This window comes from Nelumbo nucifera, chromosome 2, assembly GCF_055504915.1.
Source record: "Nelumbo nucifera cultivar China Antique chromosome 2, China Antique-T2T, whole genome shotgun sequence".
NCBI classification, from domain to species: Eukaryota; Viridiplantae; Streptophyta; class Magnoliopsida; order Proteales; family Nelumbonaceae; genus Nelumbo; species Nelumbo nucifera.
In genome coordinates this window covers 18,914,400-18,936,796 of record NC_142650.1, presented here as the reverse complement: position 1 = coordinate 18,936,796, position 22,397 = coordinate 18,914,400, and the positions used below count along the sequence as shown (strand labels likewise).

Sequence of the window (22,397 nt, the reverse complement as noted above, 5' to 3'; positions counted from 1 at the left end):
ATAATCTTCAATGAAAGTAATGAAATACTTGTAGCCACTCTCAGAAGGTAAAGAAACAGGGCCCCACACATCAGAATGCACAATGTGAAAAGGAAACTCAGATTTACTATTATTTTGAAGGAAATGAGTTCTACAATGCTTGCTTAACTGACACATTTGACAAGAGAAATCAGAAATAGACACTGACTTACACAATTATGGAAAAACAACTTTCAAGGACTCAAAAGACAAATGACCCAGGCGACAATGCCACAAATACATTTTACTCTTTCTGAACTGACTCATAGACTCTGTAACATGAAGGCCAGCCGTATTCTCCAGCATAAAGAGTCCATCAACCATATGTCCCCTACCAATCGTCCTCCCCGAGGCTAGATCCTGAATCACACAATAGGAAGGGAAAAATGTCACAGAACAGTTTAAGGAATTTGTAACACTACTGACTGAGAACAAATTCATAGGAAATTTTGGAACATGAAGAACATCAGAAAGTGTAAGGCCGAGAGGAAGAGAGAGAGTTCCCTGACCAGCTATGGAAGTGTATGATCCATCAGCTAGTCTCACTTTATCTCTTCCGGAAAGAGGGTGATAAGTTTGAAAGTAAGAGGACATACCAGTCGTGTTTTGACGCTCCAGAATCAATGATCCATGGAGAGTCAAGGTTGTGAGAAGCAACATGGAAAGTTGTGGCAGGATTACCTGACGTGGATGCAAATGAGGTTGTGGGAGGAGCATCCATCTGGCGAATTGTTCTACCATAAAGCTCCAGATGGTCACGGAAGGAGTTTACAATATCCTCCCTTGGGTCAGATCCAGAGTAGCTATGTTGGCCATGTGGTGTTTGAGATACAGTAGAAGTGGAGGGTTGATTCTCCCGAGTAACCATGTTGGCCATGTGGTGTTTCTTGGTACCTTGTTACCCGGGCCTTTTAATTACATCTAAGCCTTGCTTCTTAGGCAGATCTTGAGCCCATTTTGGTTTCCCATGAAGATCCCAACAAGTATCTTTGGTGTGTCGGGGCTTCTGACAGTTAGTGCACCACAATTTCTCCTTATCTTTTGTTTTCTTCTGGAGATCCCCTCTCCTGGAAGAAGATCCACCACTAGTAGAGGCACCCCCATTTGTCGGCAACACAATTGCATCCCCTCCGGTGCTGTTCATCAAGTTTCTCCTGCTCTCTTCAGACTGGACAAGAGCATAGACCTCCTGAATTGATGGAAGATCCTTAGAACTGAGAATTTGTACTCTGATGGATTCATAGATAGGATTGAGACCATGCAAAAAGGCAAACACTCTTTGCTGTGAGACGAGTTTCTTATACAATTTGGCATCTTCATCACACTTCCAATCAATATTCTGGTAATGGTCCAACTCCTTCCAAACAGAGGTCAAGTCAGAGTAATAAACTAATAAACTTCTCTCCCCCTGTTGACAAGTAGATGATGCTGCTTGCAGTTGATAAATCTTGGCATAGTGTCGTAGTTCAGAATATGTGGATTTTGCCTGTTCCCAGATCTCATTTGCAGTTTCAGCCCACATGAAGTTCTTCCTTATTTGTGGTTGCATGGAGATCAAGAGCCACGACATAACCATACTATTCTCCTGATCCCATCTATCATATTCAGCATTTCCAAAAGGTGGTTCTTTGATTCTTCCATTTATATAGCCTATTTTTCCCCTTGCAGTTATGTATAACTTGATCCCTCTTGACCACTCTAGGTAATTTAACCCATCAAGAGGAACAACAGCCATAGGGAAGGATAAGTCACTGCCCCCACTCATTCCATTCAGCATTGTGGAGATTCCGGATGTGGCTGAATCTTCACTATTCATGATTCCAAGTTTAGGAGTACACAAAACCCAAGGCACACTGCCTTACAGAGCTGCTACAGTCCACAACTAGGCACTTGCTGATTTTCGGTTTCACAGAGAACCAAGCACAAACACTACAGCTGCAGTACTAGTTTGTATGACCTACAATTTGTAGGAGTCCACAAAACAACATACGAACACTGCACTTGCAGTGTAACCAGGTCTGAATGACCTACAGTTTTACAACTTTCATGCAACTTTTCAGTAGGAACAGAAATACAAAGTGGTAGTTCACCACACACCTAATCGGCTGATACCAATTTCAGGGCAGCCGAACAGTCATTGAGTGTTTAGGGCATCAACAGTTACTTAGAGTAGCTGAATAGCAGCAACACACAAGAGAAGAGAGAAAAAAATGTAGCCGAACAGTCACCCTACTCAGATTTTAGGGCATTAACAGTCCATCGAAGAGAGCAAGAAGATAACAATAAAAAACAACTTCAGTTGAGTACCAGGTCACCCGAACAGTGGATAGGCAGTACACTCTTGGACACCATCTTCTCTGCAAGCCAGAACCCTTCTTCGTACATCAGGTGATAGTTTTCTACAGTCTTCTCAGTCGAGCAACTACAGATACCAGCACCTGGGCAGGATGAAAAAAAAAAAAAAACTTCGTAGCAGAACCCTTTTCTGCGCTAGGAAGTTGAACAGTCAAGCTGATTCTACTCGGCATTGGAGACTAACCGCAGCACTGGAGAATGATTTCTCTTCCTTGCCTTCGAACATCAGGAATATAGTGACCTCAGCTGATTGTTTTCCAGGCCTGGACGGTTCCGCTCTGATACCATGTTGAGCAAGAGAAAGAAGAGGAAGAGAAGAAGGAAGAAGGAGAAGGAAGAAGAGAGAAGAGGTTGGCGGACTTAATGCCTCAAGAGAACTTGCTTCATGCGAGTGAAGCATTTGTATTTATACTATACTGGCCGTACAACACAAGTGGTATAGAAATTACAAAAATACCCTTGCAGGCACTAAATCTGTGTACAGTACATACAATAACATCTGTCAACAAAGCCGACCCTATATAATTTGGATAAGGCATGGATGATGATGATGATGGTGAATTGTTCACTGCCAATAAAAGAGAGCTAGAAGACAGAAAACAGAAAAGAGAAATGTTGGTGAGGCAAAAAGGTGTGTGGCGGCTGCCCACATTATCTTATTTAAATAGGGTAAAACATAATGAAGGGTACAATGAATAAAATACCCCTACGCCTAACACATAAGAAATTTAACGCTCCCCCTCAAGTTGGGCAGTATTTATTATGCATGCCTAACTTGTCACACAACTCATTATAGCATGGGGTAGATACAACTTTTGTGAATACATTTTTCTTATCAATAACCAAGAATTTCATTAAGATTAAAGAAAAAGTATACATACAAGCAGAGGGAGTTAAGCCATCTTAACTCCCTTCCAAACAACAAAACAAAATTACAGGATTAGAAATGAGCCCAAATTAAAGAATCCCCTATCACCCCTTGCTTAGCTAACCCATCCACAAATGAATTAGCAGATCTCTTCACTCAACTGAATTTTATCTCAATATCTTTTGCCAGCCATTTAATTTTTTTTCCTTTCATTGTTGTAATTCCACATAGCAGTCTTGTCTTCCTTTAGCCATCTTATCACCACCTCCGAGTCCCCTTCAATTATCAGTATCCTAATGTTCAACTCCCTGGCTCTTTGAACTCCCTCCAATGCCACCATGACCTCAGCCCCTAGAGAGTCACCCTCTCCAATAGGGCCAGAGTAGATAGCTGAAACAATCCCCTCCTCATTCCTGAAAACTCCCCCAATACCTGACAAACCTGGGTTCCCAAGGCTGCTGCTGCCATCAAAATTCAGTTTTAGGAAGCCCGAGGGGGGAGGTATCCAAGAGGGATTTGTGTCCCTTTTAACCTGGGCAGAACTTGCTATCTCTTTCCAACTTCTCAAAAGTCATCCACAGTGAAGTCTGAATAAATCCAGAGATTCCAGCCAATGTGCCACCCTAATGTGAATCAACTCTATTAGGTTCTCAATGTTTCTTTCCTGTTCTGAAAAAATTCTTGAGTTTCTTTCTTCCCACAAGGCCCACCACACCGCAGCCCTTAGACACCTCCACATGATCCTACCTCTTCATTGGCCAGCTGAAGAAGGAAGGGGAATCTTGGCAATAAATCCGATTGAAATATGAGGAAGTAGAGAAGATAAGAAGAAAGAAAGGAAGAAGAAAAGGTTTGGAGCAATGGAACAGTACTGGCAGCGCCAGCTTCTATTATATTATATAGGGTGGCAGAAATAAGAAGGGAAAAGACTCTTGTACCCCTGCTGCAAGTGAGTACAATAACAGAAAATAAAAAAAGGCTTTAACTAGCCAAACAGACCCGAACACAAATAACTAAATTATTTCAACACTTCCCCTCAAGTTGGAGCATAGATGTCACTCATGCCCAACTTGTCACACAAATCATTGTGCCGCACATGATGAAGACCTTTGGTGAAGATATCTGCAAGTTGTTCTTCTAAGCTGACATATGGAGTACACACTTCTCCATTTACAAGTTTCTCTTTAATAAAATGCTTGTCCACTTCAATGTGTTTCATCCTATCATGCAGGACTGGATTAGCAGCAATATTGATGGCAGCTTTATTGTCACAGTAGAGTGACATAGGGTTGCTCACTGCAAAACCCAGTTCACCTAACAGATTTCTTATCCACATGATTTCAGCAACCCCATGAGACATCGCTCTATATTCTGCATCAGCACTAGATCTAGCCACCACACTTTGTTTTTTACTTCTCCATGTGACTAGGTTTCCTCCTACAAAGGCACAATACCCACTGGTAGGCTTTCGGTCATCAACTGCTCCCGCCCAATCAGCATCAATATATACTTCCACCTTTAAGTGTCCATGTTTCTGAAACAACAAACCAGCTCCGAGAAACTTCTTGAGGTATCTAAGGATCCTCTCTGCAGCTTCAAAGTGAGTTGTCCTAGGATTGTGCATGAACTGACTAAGGATACCCACTGCATAAGCAATATCAAGCCTGGTCATAGACAAATACAAGAGTCTCCCTACGAGTCTCTGGAACTTCTTCACATCTTTCAAAAACTCTCCCCAGACTATCTCCCAACTGATGATTAGATTCAATTGGTGAGTCAATTGGTTTTACCCCCAACTTGCTTGTATCTTCTAGTAGATCTAGTACATATTTCCGTTGGGAAATAAAGATGCCCTTGTGAGAGCGAGCAACTTCAATTCCAAGGAAATAACGTAATGGGCCTAGATCTTTCACCTCAAATTGAGTGGCTAAGAATTTTTTTAGTCTCCGTATTTCAGCCTCCCAATCTCCTGTGATCACTATGTCATCCACATACACAATTAGAGCTGCAATTTTCCCTTCACCTTTTTTCACAAATAGAGTGTGATCTGACTGGCATTGTTTGAACCCCATCTGTTGAACTGCTAAGTGGAACTTACTAAACCAAGTCCGAGGTGATTGTTTCAACCCATATAAAGATTTTTTTAACTTGCACACTTTTTATTCACTGCCTTTGGCACAAAAACCTAGAGGTTGGGTCATGTACACTTCCTTTTCCAAGTCACCATTCAAGAAAGCATTTTTGATGTCCAATTGGTGAAGTTCCCAGTCAAGATTTGCTGCCAATGAAAGAAGAATCCTGATAGAGTTCATCTTGGCTATTGGAGCAAAAGTCTCTGCATAGTCCACTCCATATACCTATGTAAAACCTCTTGCTACTAGTCTAGCCTTGTACCTTTCAATAGTTCCATTAGCCTTGTGTTTCACTGTGAACACCCACTTGCAACCCACTGGTTCCTTCCCTTCAAGAAGATCCACCAACTCCCAAGTGCCATTTTTGTGTAATGCATCAATTTCTTCCTGCATTGCATCTGTCCATTCAGGTTTAGATAAAGCTTCTGCCACATTCTTAGGAACGGGGACACTGTCCACAGAAGAGAGGAATGCACGGAATGAAGGTGAAATGTGATCATAGGACACAAAATTAGAGATACGATGATTAGTGGTACAAGATCTAGCACCCTTTCTCTTAGCAATAGGAACATCAAGATCATTGATGACAAGGGAATCAACATTGAAAGGAACAGGCATATCAATAGGAGCAAGTGTAGCTGGATGATGAGAAGGAGCTGCCTCTGGCGAATCCGATGATGTTTGTTGCATAGTGTCAGGTTCCACGGCTCTTGAACTCTGTTGGCTTTTATGGCGACGATGAAAGACACGGAATAGAGGATGATCGGGTAAAGGAGGTAGTTGAGTTTGAGTCGTCTGTTTCTCCTCAACCCTACTCTCCCCCTGAGGAGAAACTGAGAAGAAAGGTTGATTCTCAAAGAATGATACATCAATGGAGTACTTGCGAGAGGTAGGACCATAGCAACAATACCCCTTTTGAGATAAAGGGTAACCAAGGAAAACACAAGGAATAGCCCGAGGATCAAGCTTACCTCGAGTAGGGGACAAGTTATGGACAAAGCAACGACACCCAAAAACACGCATCGGAATGGTGGACAACGGAGCTGTAGGAAACAGAAGCTGATGTGGGGCCTTATACTCTAGTAACCGAGATGGCATACGGTTGATGATGTATGTAACACACAAAACTACATCCATCCAAAAACGTTTTGTAACATTCATATGAATTAATAAGCCACGAGCTACTTTGAGAAGGTGACAGTTCTTTCGTTCAGCAATACCGTTTTGTTGGGGTGTCCTAGCACAAGAGCTTCGTTGAAGTGACCCACTCGAAACAAAAAACTCCGTGAGATCACTATGGAAGTATTCCTTCACATTGTCCGACTGGAAGATATGGTTTTGAGGCTAAAGGATTTCTTAGCCACTCAATTTGAGGTGAAGGATCTAGGTCCCCTACAGTATTTCCTTGCAATTGAAGTGGCCTGCTCACAAAAGGGGATCTTCAATTCTCAAAGGAAATACATCATAGATCTGTTACAGGGTTCAATAAAACTAGGGGTTAAGCTAGCTAACTCTCCCATTGATCCAAGTCATAGATTGGGTGACTGATGTGGTGAGGTTATCAAGGATGTAAAGCAATTCTAGAGACTTGTGGGAAGGCTCCTGTATTTGTCCATGACTCGGCCAAACATTGCTTATGTCGTAGGTGTTCTTAGTCAGTTCATGCATGCTCCTAAGACCACACACTTAGAGGCAGTTGAGAGAATCCTCAGATATCTAAAGAAGTTTCCAAGAGCTGGTTTGCTATTCCAGAAGAATGGGCATTTGAAGATTGAAGTGTATACAAATGTTGATTGGGCTAGATCAGTTGATGACAGAAAGTCCACTAGTGGTATTGTTCTTTTGTGGGAGGAAACCTAATCACATGGAGAAGCAAGAAACAAAGTGTAGTGGCTAGGTCTAGTGCTAAAGATGAGTATATAGAGCAATGTCCCATGGAGTGGCCAAAGCCATGTGGATAAAGAATTTGTTGAGCAAAATAGGCTTTTCGGTTGATAGCCTCATGTCCTTGTATTGTGATAACAAGGTTGCCATCAACATTGCAGCCAACCCATTGAACTAAACATATTGAGGTTGACAAACACTTTGTCAGAGAGAAAATTCTTAATGGGTAAGTGTGCACCCCATATGTTAGTTCTAAGGAGCAACTTAAAGATATATTTACAAAAGGCTTACATCACTCGCAGCATGATGACTTATGTGACAAGTTGGGCATGATTGATATCTATGTCCCAACTTGAGGGGGAGTGTTGAATAAATTAGTCTTACTTTAGTTTAGTGCTGCAAGGGCATATATGTAATTTTACATTGTGTTAGAATGCTCGAGTCAGGGGTATTTTGGTCATTCTGGTGTATCTTCTTGAAAGCGAAAGGTCTATTGTATCTGAGTTTAAGTTGTGTCCCATCTTCTATGAGGGACAAAATTGTCTTTCTTGTAACTCTAAGTTTTATGAATAAAATTCAAGTGGGTCGGCTAGGAGAGTGATTTTTCAGATTCTCTCTTCTAGTCTGGCCGAACACTCTTCTTCTCTCCTTCTTCTTTCTCTTTTCTTTCTTCTTTCTTCTTCTCTACTTTGACCTAGAATCAACTAGGGTTTATTCACATGGTATCAGAGCAATAAGGTCTCGTGTTTTCTTGTTGTTGTCTTCTTCCTGGGTTCGCCGCCATCTTCACAGTAGGTTTCATCATCCTACAGCTGACCCAATTGAAGACTCGATAAAGGGCTGAAAAGGAGTTGCCGTTTTGAGGGCCTGGAGGTGAGAATGCCTCTGGCCGGTGCTGTGGTGGTCGTTGAAGTGGTATACTAGACCCTCTATTCAGTGTACGAAGAGGGCTGGACGTATACAGGTATGGGCACTGTTGTCGTGTGTTCAGAAATGGACTGTGAATGCTAATTTTTTGTGCTTCAAAAGTTAGTTGTTGTGGTGCTGGGTGAAACTGATACACATATCAGTCATGTTCCTTTGTTTTCTTGCTCGCATGTGTGCTGAAAGAAGAGTTGTAGACTGCTGATGTCCACGACAGCAGTGGTGTGGTGATGGTTGTGTTGTGGTGGCTGACATATCTATGATTCTAAATGCTTAAAAGTGAACCCCTAGACCTTGTGTGTAATCAGTTCTGCAGTATGAAGAACAAGTGTTCGATGAAATGACTGAGTAATTTCAGCCGTGGTGTGTTGATGGTAAATGGTTCTGCGGTGTGCAGTCCAAGTGTTTGATGTGTTGACTGAATGATTTCAGCTTTAGAGTGTAGTGTGTAATGTGCAGTTGAAGAAGGTGGAGTTGGTGGTATCATAAGTGAGATAAGTCTTGTGAAGAGTGTGAGATTGTGGTGTATATTCAAAGGTGAAATAATTGAGATGGCTTCATCTGTAGATGGGAATGACAACAAAACCGGCATCATGCTTTCTCCAGATTATCTAAGTGTTGAAATGACATCCATCAAGTTGAATGGTGAGAACTATGTACCATGGCTAAAATTGGTTCAGTTCGGGTGTTGATCCCATTAGCTGCTATGTATGATTGGCCTCTCGTACAACTTGACATAAAAAATGCCTTCCTACATGGTGATCTTGTTGAGGAGGTGTATATGGAGCAACCACCAGGGTTTGTTGCTCAAGGGGAGGCTGGTAAGGTGTGCAGGCTCAAAAAAGGCAATCTATGGGCTGAAACAATCTCCACGTGCATGGTTTGGCAGGTTCAGTGAAGTGGTGAAGGCCTTTGGGATGAAATAATGTCAAGTTGATCATTCTGTGTTCAGCTATAACTCAAAGGATGGGAAAATCTTGCTAGTCGTGTATGTGGATGATATTGTCATAACTGGAAGTGACAGCAATGGAATTGACAGGCTGAAAAAATTCTTACAGGACCACTTCAATACGAAAGAGCTGGGGAAGCTAAAGTATTTCCTAGGAATACAGGTTGCAAGGTCAAAACAAGGGATCAACCTATGTTAGAGAAAATATGTTCTTGATCTACTTGAAGAAACAGAGTTGTTAGGTGCTAAACCAGCAAAGACTCCTATGGAACTCAATGCCAAGTTAAGTGTGGATGCAGGTGAAGAGTTTGATGATCCTGGAAGATACAGAAGGTTGGTGGGAAAGTTGAACTACCTAACCATTACCCGACCAGATATATCATTTGCTGTGAGTGTGGTGAGTCAGTTTATGCAACATCCCCGGGTTCCTCACTGGGAAGCTGTTCTGAGAATTGTTAGGTACCTAAAGGGTGCTCCAGGTCGTGGTTTGTTATACCAAAAGGGAGGAACTCTTGAGAATAGTAGGGTACACAGATGCTGACTGGGCTGGCTCTATATCAGACAGGAGGTCAACCACAGGGTATTGTACCTTCCTGGGTGGCAATCTTGTAACTTGGAAGAGCAAGAAGCAAACAGTGGTGGCAAGAAGTAGTGTAGAAGCAGAGTACAGGGCTATGGCCCATACCACATGTGAACTAGTATGGCTGAAGAACTTACTACAGGAGATGGGTTTCTCAATTGACAAACCCATGAAACTATACTGTGATAACCAAGCTGCTGTTCACATCTCATCCAATCCCGTCTTCCATGAAAGAACTAAACATATTGAGGTGGATTGTCACTTTGTGAGAGAGAAAGTGATAAGTGGGGTAATAACTACATCTCATGTGAGCTCAAGAAATCAGTGGGCAGATCTCTTCACAAAAGGATTGTCTCGGGGAAGAATAGATTACATTTGTAACAAGCTGGGACTATATGATATATACTCTCCAGCTTGAGGGGGAGTGTTAGAATGCTTGAGTCAGGGGTATTTTGGCCATTCTGGTGTATCTTCTTGAAAGTGAAAGGTCTATTGTATCTGAGTTTAAGTTATGTGTCCCATCTTCTATGAGGGACAAAATTGTCTTTCTTGTAACTCTAAGTTTTATGAATAAAATTCAAGCGGGTCAGCTAGGAGAGTGATTTTTCAGATTCTCTCTTCTAGTCTGTCCGAACACTCTTCTTCTCTCCTTCTTCTTTCTCTTTTCTTTCTTCTTTCTTCTTCTCTACTTTGACCTAGAATCAACTAGGGTTTATTCACACATTGCTTTATTATTTGAGTGGTCGCCCTAATATAAATATCAAAAAGGCTAGTGCCGCCAGCTGATGTTTTTCTCTCCCTCCTCTTCTCTCACTATTCTGAGATCTTGCTGCGTGTTTACCAAGAAAACAATACTTGAGGGAGATAAATCTTTCACTTCAAAATTTGATGCCAAAAATTCCTTTAGTTTTTAAATTTCCTGCCCCCAGTTTCCTGTGATGATGATGTCATCAACATATACAATAAGAGTTGCAATTTTGTCATCCACCCTCTTTTTTTGATGAATAATAGTAAGTTTATTGATTCAGAAGCAAATTAGAGTGAGTTCATACATCATCCCAGTGAGACGCGCGAGCTGCAGCCCCTCCTTGAAACTTACAAGTAAACTAGGAAAGAAAAACAAGAATCACAACTGAGCCCAAAATAATTCTTCCCTATTTACCCCTTGCTTAGCTAACACATCTGACAAGGTATTTGCTGATCTCCCCACCCACTGTACAGTGACCAACATATTCCTTGTCAACCAACTAAATTTCTTCATTTCATTCTTGTATTGCCACATAGCCTCTTCAGAATTTTTCAACCAACCCACCACCACTTTGGAATCCCCCTCGATTATTAGTTGTTGTACCCCCAGCTGGTTTGCAAATTGGACCCCTTGTACAGCAGCTAAAAGTTCTGCCCTGATGGAATTCCCAATTCCCAAAGGACCTGAGTAGAGCAACAAAATCTCTCCCTTCTCATTTCTCAAGGCAGCCCCCATTCCAGATAATCCTGGATTACCCATGCTGCTTCCATCAAAGTTCAACTTAATTGAGCCTTCGGGTGGAGGAGACCAGCTTGTAATTGATTTGGCCTTTAAAGATGAGCACCTTGCTACTGCTAACCAATTTCTCCAAATGTCATTAAAGGAGAATTGACGAAAGATTTCCAAGGTCTTCAGCCAATGTATTGCCCTATTTAACACACAGTCTTTCAAATCTTGGCTGTTCATTTCCTTATCTTGAAAAATTCTGAGATTCCTTTCTTCCCAAAGAGTCCAAGTCAAGGCAGCACGAGCACATCTCCACATAATTCTCCCTATTTTTGTAGGCCAATAAAAGGTAGAATGGTTGAAGAGCATGTGAACTTCTGCTGGTAGACTCCAACTACCCCCAAACAACGAAAGTAGCCAAGCCCAAAGGTCTGCAGAAAAGGGACAAGATACTAATAGATGGTAACAATCCTCACCGTGAGCTCTACAGAGGATACACCAATTAGGAGAAATACAGAGAAAAGGTCTTCTCTTTTGTAGGTTGTCTAAAGTGTTTACTTTCCCATGGAAAACTTCCCAACAAAAAGCCATAATTTTTGGGGGGACTGGCCTACACCAAATTTCTTTTGACGGAAATGGAAAGGGTTGGTGAGTAGAAAGTTGAGAGATGGACTTGAAAAAAGAAGCACAAGTGAAGGTTCCATTGGGTCTAGGAGTCCAAACCCTCTTATCTGGCTTGGAGGGATCCAAACAAACCTAATTAAGACACTCAAGCAAAAAAGAAAGAGACTCAATTTCAGCATCCCTAAGTCCTCTACGAAAACCAAAATCCCAAGTAGGATCTAAGGGTGTTCCCAAGGGTGAGACAAATTTTGAGACCACCTCTCTTTTGTACAAAGAAATAGAAAAAAGCGAGGGGAACAAATCCTTTAACGGTGAGTCTCCTACCCAAATATCCTCCCAAAAAAGGATAGAGTTGCCAGAACAAACTTCATACCTGATAAAATTGAGGAATTGAGGAAGGGTGTTGTGAATAGCCTTCCAAGGTGCTGCTAGGTTAGCTTGCCTCGATACACCAGCATCCCATCCATTCTCTGACCTCCCATGAATGCTTCCCACCACCTCATGCCACAATCTCTCTCTTTCCAAAGGCCATCTCCACAACCATTTCCCTAACAGAGCTTGATTCTTTCTAATTACCCTCCCAATTCCCAAACCCCCCTCTTCTTTACTTCTACACACAATTTCCCAATTAACCAAGTGATCCTTTTTCTCTTGTCCCGGCTCCCATAAGAAGTCTCTCATCAACTTCTCCAGCTTCCTAGCTTCCCTAACTGGTATCCTAAAGACAGACAAATAATAGGTAGGTAAGTTAGCCAAGGTAGCTCTTATTAGGGTAATTCTTCCTCCTAAAGAAATATAGTTCCTCTTCCAAGAGACTAATCTCTTCTCAAATTTTTCTAATACTGGGGTCCAAAATCTACTCTCCCTAGGATTTGCCCCTAAAGGAAGCCCTAAATATGACATAGGCCAAGCAGAGGTGGAACACTCAAGACACTCCGCAATAGCCTCGACCTCCCCTACCTCCAAATTTATACCTGCTACGCAACTCTTTTCCAGATTTATTCTCAAATTAGAGACACTTTCAAATCCTTTTATTAGCTCCTTTAGGTTTGCTACCTTTTCACTAAGACCTCATTCACAAAAAATCATTAGGTCGTCTGCAAACTGAAGGTGGGTGACGGGGACTTGGTGTCTCCCTATTCTCCAACCCCTGATGGCATCTTCGTTGTCAGCCTTAGTAATGATCCTACTAATCACATCAGCTACTAAGGTAAAAAGGAATGGTAAAAGTGGATCCCCTTGCCTGACACCCCTGCAAGCTGGAAAAAAATCCCTCACCGTACTATTTACCAGAATAGAGTAGTGACAAGTACTGATACACCCAAAGATCCAACTACACCACTTGTCCCCAAAACCACCATTCTGCATAACCTCTAATAGAAACTCCCAGTCCACCAAATCATAGGCCTTTTCAAGATCCAATTTACAAATGAATCCTTTCCTACTAGACCTTTTCATTTCCTCCACACACTCATTCGCAATTAAGATCTGATCTGTTATTTGTCGCCCTTGAATGAAAGCCCCCTGAGTTTCACTAATGATGGTAGGGAGGACTGTTTTGATTCTCAATGAGAGCACTTTAGCCAGAATTTTATAGATGCTTGTCACCAGACTAATAGGCCTATAATCTTTTGGGTGGTTGGCATCATTCTTCTTAGGTATCAAGGCCAAAAAGGTGGCATTAATTCCAGGGCTTATAGTGTGATTGTTTGCAAATTCCTTAAAGACTTCAGCTAGATCCTCTTTCAACACCTCCCAACAGTCTTGATAAAAACCCATTGTAAAGCCATTTGGACCCGGAGCCTTGGATCTATCCATTAGAAAGACAGCTTTCTTAATCTCTTCTTCCTCGAAATCCCTTTCCAGCCACCTTGCCACTCCATCATCCTTGGCCAATCCACCCTTTCCATGACTGTTCTCTCACTCAAAGGCCTTCTATAAATCGATTTGAAGTGGTCCACAAATTTTCTGGCTATGTCATCCTGGTCGGTAATCACCTCCTCTCCTATCTCTAGCTTGGTCACAAAATTCTTTCTTCGTCTCCCATTGGCCAAATCATGGAAGAATCTAGTGTTCCCATCGCCTTCCTTAATCCACTTGTGTCTAGATTTTTGTCTCCAACTGATTTCTTCCCTCAATAACACTTCTTCCAATTCCTTTTTTAATTGTCTCCTTAACACTCTATCCTCCTCGGTCAGCCCATTGTGAGATTCCTTTACATCCAAATTCTCTATTCGAGAGATTAGGCCCAATTTTTGCTCCTCAATTCTACCAAACTGATCTCTATTCCACTCTTTTATTTTGGCTCTCAACCTTTTTAATTTCTTGTGGAACTTGATCCCCTTCCATCTTACCCCCCTCTCCTCCTCACCCCACCACTCCTTCACTTTTTTCACAAAATCTGGATGGGTAAGCCACATATTTTCGAATCTAAAAGGTTTGGGTCCTATAGGAAAAGACTCAGTTCCTATTTGGATAGGACAGTGACCAGAGGTGACCCTGGGTAATGCCCTAGCAACCAAGTTTTCCAAACTATTCTCCCAGGCAAGGTTAAAAAGGAATCTATCCAACTTTGAGCACAAAGGGGTTTCCTGAAGGTTGGACCAAGTGTAACTGGCTTGCAGCAGAGGTATTTCCTTCAGTTCACAATCTTCAATAAAACCATTAAATTTCCTCATGCTTGTTGAGATTACCTGTTGGGGATTACTGGTTTCATCAGAGAATCTAATGATGTTAAAATCCCCGCCCAGGAACCAAGGACCATCCCATAGCCCCTTAATTGCATATAGTTCCTCCCACATCTCATTCCTCTCTCTATAGGAATTAGGGCCATAAACATTGGTTAAGACCCATACACACCCATTTTCTACATTCTTGCACTTAATGGAAACTGAGAATCTACCTATCAATTCTTCCACTACTTCCACCACATCCTCCCTCCATAGTGTTACAATCCCCCCCAAGGCTCCCCAAGAAGGAGACAAGCTCCAACCTAAACCTCTAGACCTCCAAAAACTCCTCACCCATCTCCCATCTAATTCCATCAGTTTGGATTCTTGTAACAGCACAATATCAGGTTTTTCTCTTCGGAGTAGGTCTTTGATCGCCCTTCTCTTCCTTGCACTCCCTAACCCTCTTACATTCCAGCTAATAATTTTCATCGATACAAAACAGCAAAGGACCCAATAAGAGGCCATATTCTCCTCAGGTTTTTTTCTTATTTGTTCCTCTTCCCCCCCCCCCCCCCCCCCCCTTCCCAATTTCTCCATCCTTTCCAGCCAATTTTTGTCATCCACCCTCTTAACATACAAGGTGTTATCCATTTGACACTATTAAAGACCCACATGTTGTACTGCCTTACTAAATTTCCCAAACCATGCTCAAAGAGATTGTTTTAGTCCATAAAAAGACTCCTTCAATAAGCAGACCTCCTCACTACCTCAACCTAGATTCCTAGTGGTTGTACTTATACCATGTAAACTTCTTCTTCAAGATCCTCATTTAAGAAGGCATTCTTTATCTAGTTGATGAAAAGGTCAATCAAAGTGTGCAGCAAGAGACAACAACACTCATATTGAGCTCATATTACCAATGGGGACGAAGGTTTCCTTATAATCCACTCCATATAACTGTGAGAAGCCTTTAGATACAAGTCTAGTTTTATACCTCTCTATGGACCTGTCTACCCAATGTTTGACAAAGAATACCCATTTACATACAACTAGGTTCTTTCCCATTGGAAGATCAACTAATTCCCATGTATGATTCTTGTGTGGGGCACTTACTTCTTCTAGCATGGCACTATTCCACTCAAGTAATTGTTTAGCCTCTTCAACATTTTTAGGAATGAAAACACTACCAATAAAAAACGTAAGCATGATAGGATAGGAATAGACTAGCACAAGTTGTAAAATAAGCAAATAGAATGTTTAGTACAAGAATGAACACTCTTACAAATTGCAATAGGTAAGTCAAGATCATTGAAGTCACTTGGTAGAAAAGAAGATCAAGATCATTCTGGTCACTTAGTAATATTACTTATGGTTATGAAAAGAAGATTCATGGGAAGATTAGGAACATGACGAACATGAATAAACTGCATAACAAAGGGGAGAGATATGGTTCTTTGACCAGCTATGGAGAAGAGAGATCTATTAGATAGTGTATGCCCTTAGCTCCAAACAAATTGATGTACAGATACATTATTGTAAATGAATAAAATTACATTATTGTTTCATGTTGATATTGGTATATTTCTATGTAATTACCCCTTAGACTAGACACTTATGAGACTCGTGTTAGCTTACAATGTTCTCAACCGTTGGATAGACTTGAGGAGTTTATCCCGCCAAGACTGACACTGATGTGTTGTCAAAGAAGTGGGGGCAGCTTGTCTCAGCTGCTAGGGTTAGACCCGAAGCACATGCAATGTGCGTTTGGATGAAACACTAAGCCCGTACCACTTTCTAGTTATGCCCTAGACCTTGGAGACTGATGGGAAAAACTGGAAAGTTACACATAACCCCTAGACTTGATTATGGTACTACACTAAGTGTGGATTGGGTTGTCTTTGATAAGTCAATCAGTGAGATCCATCAAGGGTCAAAAGCTGGGTATGTTGGGGCAATCTGAGAATTCATCTGAGTGGGTGATCATAGTGATAGGATCGGCCCCTTTGTCGGGCAAAGTGAATGATAGGGCTTACACTCTCTCTGATGGAAACCTAAAGTGTCGGTAGTGGATTTCAATTGTGTTTGAGATTTGGTTTTGCAAAATATATTTATATGATATATATTATATTTTATGAAAAATGTTTGCAAAAGGTTTAATTCTCGGGATCCATCTAAACAAAGAGTGTGACACTGTATCTTGCAGCCAGGGGAGAGGTCCTTCCCTGTCGGGTAGTGTTGTGATCATTATGGGTCAAGAGGTTAAGTGTAAGAGACCATTAAGGGCTGATTACCTGATAAGTTTTATCTTACTTAAATCCATTATCCTTGGGTCTTCATAGGATGGCTGAATTCAATGATCATTTAAGTGTAAATGTTGGGCCTATATTGAGTCAATAGTGATGTGTTCAGGGTTCCACTGCATTTAGCAGTGAATTCAGCCAAGCCTTTTCACAGAGGCTGGGCCAAACCCATGTAGACTTATGTGAGGTCATTGTGGGGTCCCACGCCATACAAATCAGGCCTAAGTTGGCCATGCAACATCTCGAGTCGTGAGCCTTTGAAGGAAATGGGCCTAAGGCCCATAATTAATAAGATTAAGTAAGTTGTCATGTGCAAGGTTCAAAGTATCGACATAGGGTGTATCAGCCTACATCGGTACTTTTTTTAAGTTTTATTTTTTTCAAAACCGGTTCAAAGGGGTCGGTTTAAGGCCTGGCTACCCTCTGAACCATGGTCTGACCCGATACAACCCCTGGAGGGGCGTATCGGGAAGCCATCGGCATGATACGTATCGGTAGATACAGGTCGAAATGTGTCGATACTTTGAACCTTGGTCATGTGCTCTAGGTCAAACCTGGGTTTGGAAATGGGTATGGAGCACCCATCATCTTAAGAGGATAAGGCTTATCTCTTGATAGAGTCCAGATCCAAATTTGATTTGGATAATCTCCTAATTTGATTGGGAGAGTGCTCCATAAGGAGATAAAAGAAGAAGGCAAATCAGACTAAAACACCACTTTCTCTTGTTCTCGCTTCTTCTCTTTTGTCTTCCAAAAAACCCTATCACGACCTAGGCTTTCAAGGACTGATAGAGATCAGTTTTCTTCTGATTTTTGCAAAAAAAATCAGAGGAATTTCAGGATCACCTTCCCTAATTCGATCCAATCAGTTGGGTTGCAGTTTTGTTGAAAATGTTGTTGAATCAGCTTCCTGAATACACTACGCCATCTTCAGTGGAGACTGGTTTGGGACTGATTTGGGCGTGAACTTCCACCTTGGGATCTGCATTTGTGGTGTCCATATCAGGTATAAATCTCCCTCTTTGATTGATTTCAAATCTAGTCTAGTTCAGTGCAAGACTGATCCTGAAAAATGTAGTTTTTCAAAACATAGGGAATTCAATTCCCAGAAGGATTAGGACATTTTTGAAATTTTGCCCAGCCATCTAGCATGGTCCGGTCATCCATATGATGGATCCTAACCCTTCCAACAAGATCCATCACTAATCTCACCTTATCTCTTCCAAACAATAAGGAGTAGGAAAAAAAAGGGGTGGACTTACCAGTCATATGATTGGATTCTCCTAAATCAATGATCCAAGAAGCCTCAAATCTGTGGCAAGAAATGCTCTGTTACCATGTTCACTACCATAGAAGAGAGCTACTCGATAGAAGAGAGAAAAGAGAAGTGTTGGATGAGCAAAAAGGTGTGTGGCAACTGCTCACACTATCTTATTTAAATAGGGCAAAACATAATGAAGAGTACAATGACTAAAATACCCCTACACCTAAAATATAAGAATCTAACAATAATGATGCATGTGATACACAAAACACCCAAAAAAAACCATGATAGTTAGGATCTTGGGTAGCCTTACTTTTTGTTTTTTCTAGTCCTATGGGATTTTATCTTCCTTCTTTTCCTATTATGCAATAGGCAAAGAGACCCCAGGCATTCACCTCCTTTTGTCCATCTCATAATAGTAGTAAATAAAGATAATAATGGCCTGAATTCACCAAGAAAGTGTTATATCTTCTATGGGCTCTTTCTAAACCCTTTGTCATTTAATGCATTTGGCTAAGCCCTAGTCAATTACTAGAGAGAAAATTTCTTGGTAGTGCCCCCCAATCCCCACATCTAAGTAGAAAAGCCATTACCTCTTCCTTGGAGAAATCTGTCTCTTCTAGTGGGCTCACTAATGACCAAATTCTATTGCCACCTCCCTCTAGTGTGCTACCTCCTATCAAACAATTGATGAGACATAAATCTCAGTCTAACCTCTACAAAGTCAACCTAGAATATGCCCTTTTAAGGAAGATGGGAAGCAGAAATCATTGAGAAATTTCATCCCATCTCACTACATCTGATTTGTATGAATTCCTTAGTCAAGGCTGTCAAGATTAGTGATAATACAATTCTATCCTAGATGGCTGCAGGAGAGGAGAAATTCCCTTGTAATATCCTTTTTTTTCTGCACCTCTTAAAAACCACAAATAACCATGTGTGACATTCCTCTCTAAGGCCACTTGTTATATACCCAAAACAGGTTATCACCATTGTCACAGGAAATCTGTACATTCAAAGAAGCAACCCTTGCAATACCCAACAAGTTATGAAAGTAGTTCCATAAGATAGGATGGCAAGAGAATCAGATACCTCTTTTGTGAACCAGCTTCTTTTCTATTGCAGTTATGCAAATCATATATCTCTCATTTTATGAGTCATAATCTCATCAATAAGGTTAATTCTTTCAATTCTGCTACCTTCTGTTCATCCTGTGTTGACTTGGGAAAGAAAGATATAAAAATTTTAAAGCAAATCTAAGAATTTGGAGCCATTATTTGAAAATATCACAAAAGGCTCTACTTCTAGTCTATCTGATAGAGAAGTTCTGCAGAATGAGCAACAATTACTTGCATCTGGTTGATATAACATTGAATATGAATCATACCGGAGCTTCCTCCCTCTATGTTGCCATCTCAAATCTCAGCACTGAAAGCTTTATTATTTTATTTTAATTCCGTTGGCCCTTACAATTCTATATTGTTATATGTGATTAATAAATAAATGTTGTAGCTTGGATAATTTAGACATGAGAAAATGATCGGTTATCACCATGAATGTCAAACAGTTATTATATTCCCAAATACACACATATAAATCAACACAGTTTTCAAGCCAATTTTTCCCCAAGAAAAATCTATTCATGATTTAGATGTACATCACTAGCTAAACACCTTCCTAAAGGATACCTACATATATTAAAGGAAAGTTATGTAAATGCTTCAATGTGAAAACAACATTAGAAACTAAAGGTACAATAAATAACACCTTAGGAAAAACTTGATCAACAACTTGGAGAGCACGCCTTGAGTTCCAACCACTGTATCCTCGCACCAATATGTCTGCCTATATAATATTAGAAACAAATGTTAGTTGCTCCAACAATAAGTATATTAAAAGGAAACAAATGCCAACTTTTGTGTTTATTATGTTTCACTAAGAAAGGAAAAAAGAAAAAGTTGTGCAAGATTCATAAAAAAAAGGTTGTGCAAGGCAAAGCTACAGTAAACATCATTCATTCATCAACCAATTAATAGAGGTAGTTCACATTCAACCATTCAAGGTCTAAAGTTTTAACTGGATGTGACTCGGTTTAGTAATCTTACTTTCAGAAGTCTAACAAAAGCAACCCCATAACGTGGTTAACCCCAATCATGGTAAATAATTAATCAGTTTAAATGCAGAACAAAAACTAACTGCAGCATTTAAGAGACTGATCCAGGATGCTCTTAAGAGACCCTCAGCCCAAAAAGAACATTCCAGAGAACTTTCAAATAGAAAAGGCCAATTAAACATTTTAAAGGAATTCCCTCTGTCACCAAGTCGGAGAAAAAAGACAAGGCCAACCATCAACCGCATTACACGCAAAGTGAAATTTCCCTGCATGAAACATTTTTAAAGGAAATGATACCTAACTTTCAAATATTTGTAAATTAGCAAAACTGCTTGTATCAACAAGCAAGCCAATTAAACAACGGACCGGTTGGATAAGATGGATTATGAACAATCTGAATTTGATCTTCTACGCAAACCTAATGGAGTGTTGATGATATGTGCAGTATTCAACTTTTCTAGGTTCCAGAATCACTTTTCAAAAATTTCAACGAGACAAAAAAAATGAAGGCCAAAGAAAAATGCGGCATTCACATAGAAAAAATCAACAATTATATCCATCCTGCTCAACTTACGAGAGGAATTCGAATCGCGTACAGCATTTATCAAAGAGTTGGTACTTGTCAATTCGCCCAGCGAAAAGGAAAATGTAATCTAAAGCTCAAGATAACAGAACGCATTTTTACAGGAGGTACTGGGGATCTACCATTCAAGGAACTTAGATTTCCCTTCATCGTCGGGGTTATTAGATGAAAAATTATGGAACGATACGGCAATAACGAATTTAATGGTGAGATTTCCTTCTTCTTCCTTTTTTTGTTGGAAACTTTGGAATTATTTTGGAGCCTATCAATCAAGCATTAGTTATCAACTAAGAGCTGAGTCAGAGACACGGTGATAAGCAACTTCCATGAGATAGAGACAGATTTTAAAAGAAGATGAAGAAGAAGAGGAAGAAGGGTACTTTTCGAGCATAGATGTCAGCGAGAATGGCGCCCCATCCACCATTGGCAAAACTGAACTGAACGATGGAGGAGCCGAACAACACGAACTGAGGCCGTGGTGGTCCGACCATCTCTCTCTCTCTGTCTCTCTCTCTCTCTCTCTCTCTCGTACCAGTAGTTTTCTCCTAGCTTCCAAACTGCCAACTTCTAAGTTCTAACCGAGTTAGTCGTCCGCCTCTCAACGACGAAATAAATAAAAGGGCCGAGTGTCTGGGGTCACCATGTGTTGACAGGGAATATGTCAAAACTCCTCGAAAATTTTAACATGCCAGTTCAGTTCAGAGTTCAGAAACGCAAGAGGATAGAATAGGAAAATGAGGGGCAGCCCTCCGCCCCTCGGTCACCCGTCGTCCGACGTAGCCAAAAGTTTAGCCACGTGTTAAATCATAACCGTTGGCTAAAAAATCACACACCCAACCTTCTCTAGTCAGAAAAAATCCACCTATCCTTCTCAGCCACGTGTTGTCCCAGTTTTACAACAGGTTTTAATTTGTGGAGTCCTCTAAGTGGATCCAAAATTTAATATGATGTTCTAATTTGCCACGTGGCTTTGAATTGGCCATGTTATTTCATGAGTGATGCGTAACCTTATTAAACTTTGAAGAAGTATCTAAAGTTTACCATTATGTTGACACTGACAGGGATCGTGTCGGTTTTTTTCTCTGCAACGGGGATCATGTCAACCCCTTTTATCTTTGGGATCTTTTTGGTTTTTGCACTTTTCAGGTCAAATAATTAAGGCAGGGGGACGTGGAAAAGGTGGTTACAGACTAATTACAGTCCATCCATCGTGCCACTTTCAAATTTGAACAAATTCTTAAGCCAAGCCAAGCCCTCCAACGGCCAAAGTTGCACTTCTTTGTTAATGATTCTTTTAACTTTTTTTTAATTATTAAAATGGAAAAATCAATGATGCAGAAAAGATATGATATGGAAAGAGTCTTGACCAATCAAAACCAACGCATGAATTTTGATAAATAATATCTTATTTATTATTACGTTTGTGATTTCAGTTTATTGTTCTCGATACCATATCTTTTTCATATCATAGTTAAATCCTATTAAAATATATAAATAATTTTGTTTGTTTTTTTTTATTTGGTGATATGCCTCTGATTCCCCATAGGGGCTATTAAATAGCGCAGCACCACACTAATAACCCCCTCCCCAAATTGGTGGTAGCCCGAATCCACTCTATGTCTATGCTAAAATAAATCAGTTAATATATCAACTGAGC

General features: G+C 40.7%; 1 protein-coding gene across 1 annotated transcript in view; it reads right to left on the bottom strand.

Moving 5' to 3' along the window:
- LOC104595034 (SGNH hydrolase-type esterase superfamily protein) overlaps nt 1-21,383 on the bottom strand; it is a 34,328-nt gene extending 12,945 nt beyond the window's left edge. The window contains exons 1-2 of the mRNA XM_010255582.3: nt 21,121-21,383; nt 19,812-19,889 (exon numbers count right to left, since the gene is read on the bottom strand). Coding sequence (XP_010253884.1) covers nt 19,812-19,889; nt 21,121-21,231 — 189 coding nt within the window. The 5' untranslated portion in view covers nt 21,232-21,383. The remainder of the gene's footprint in view (nt 1-19,811; nt 19,890-21,120) is intronic.
- Nucleotides 21,384-22,397: the final 1,014 nt, after the last annotated feature.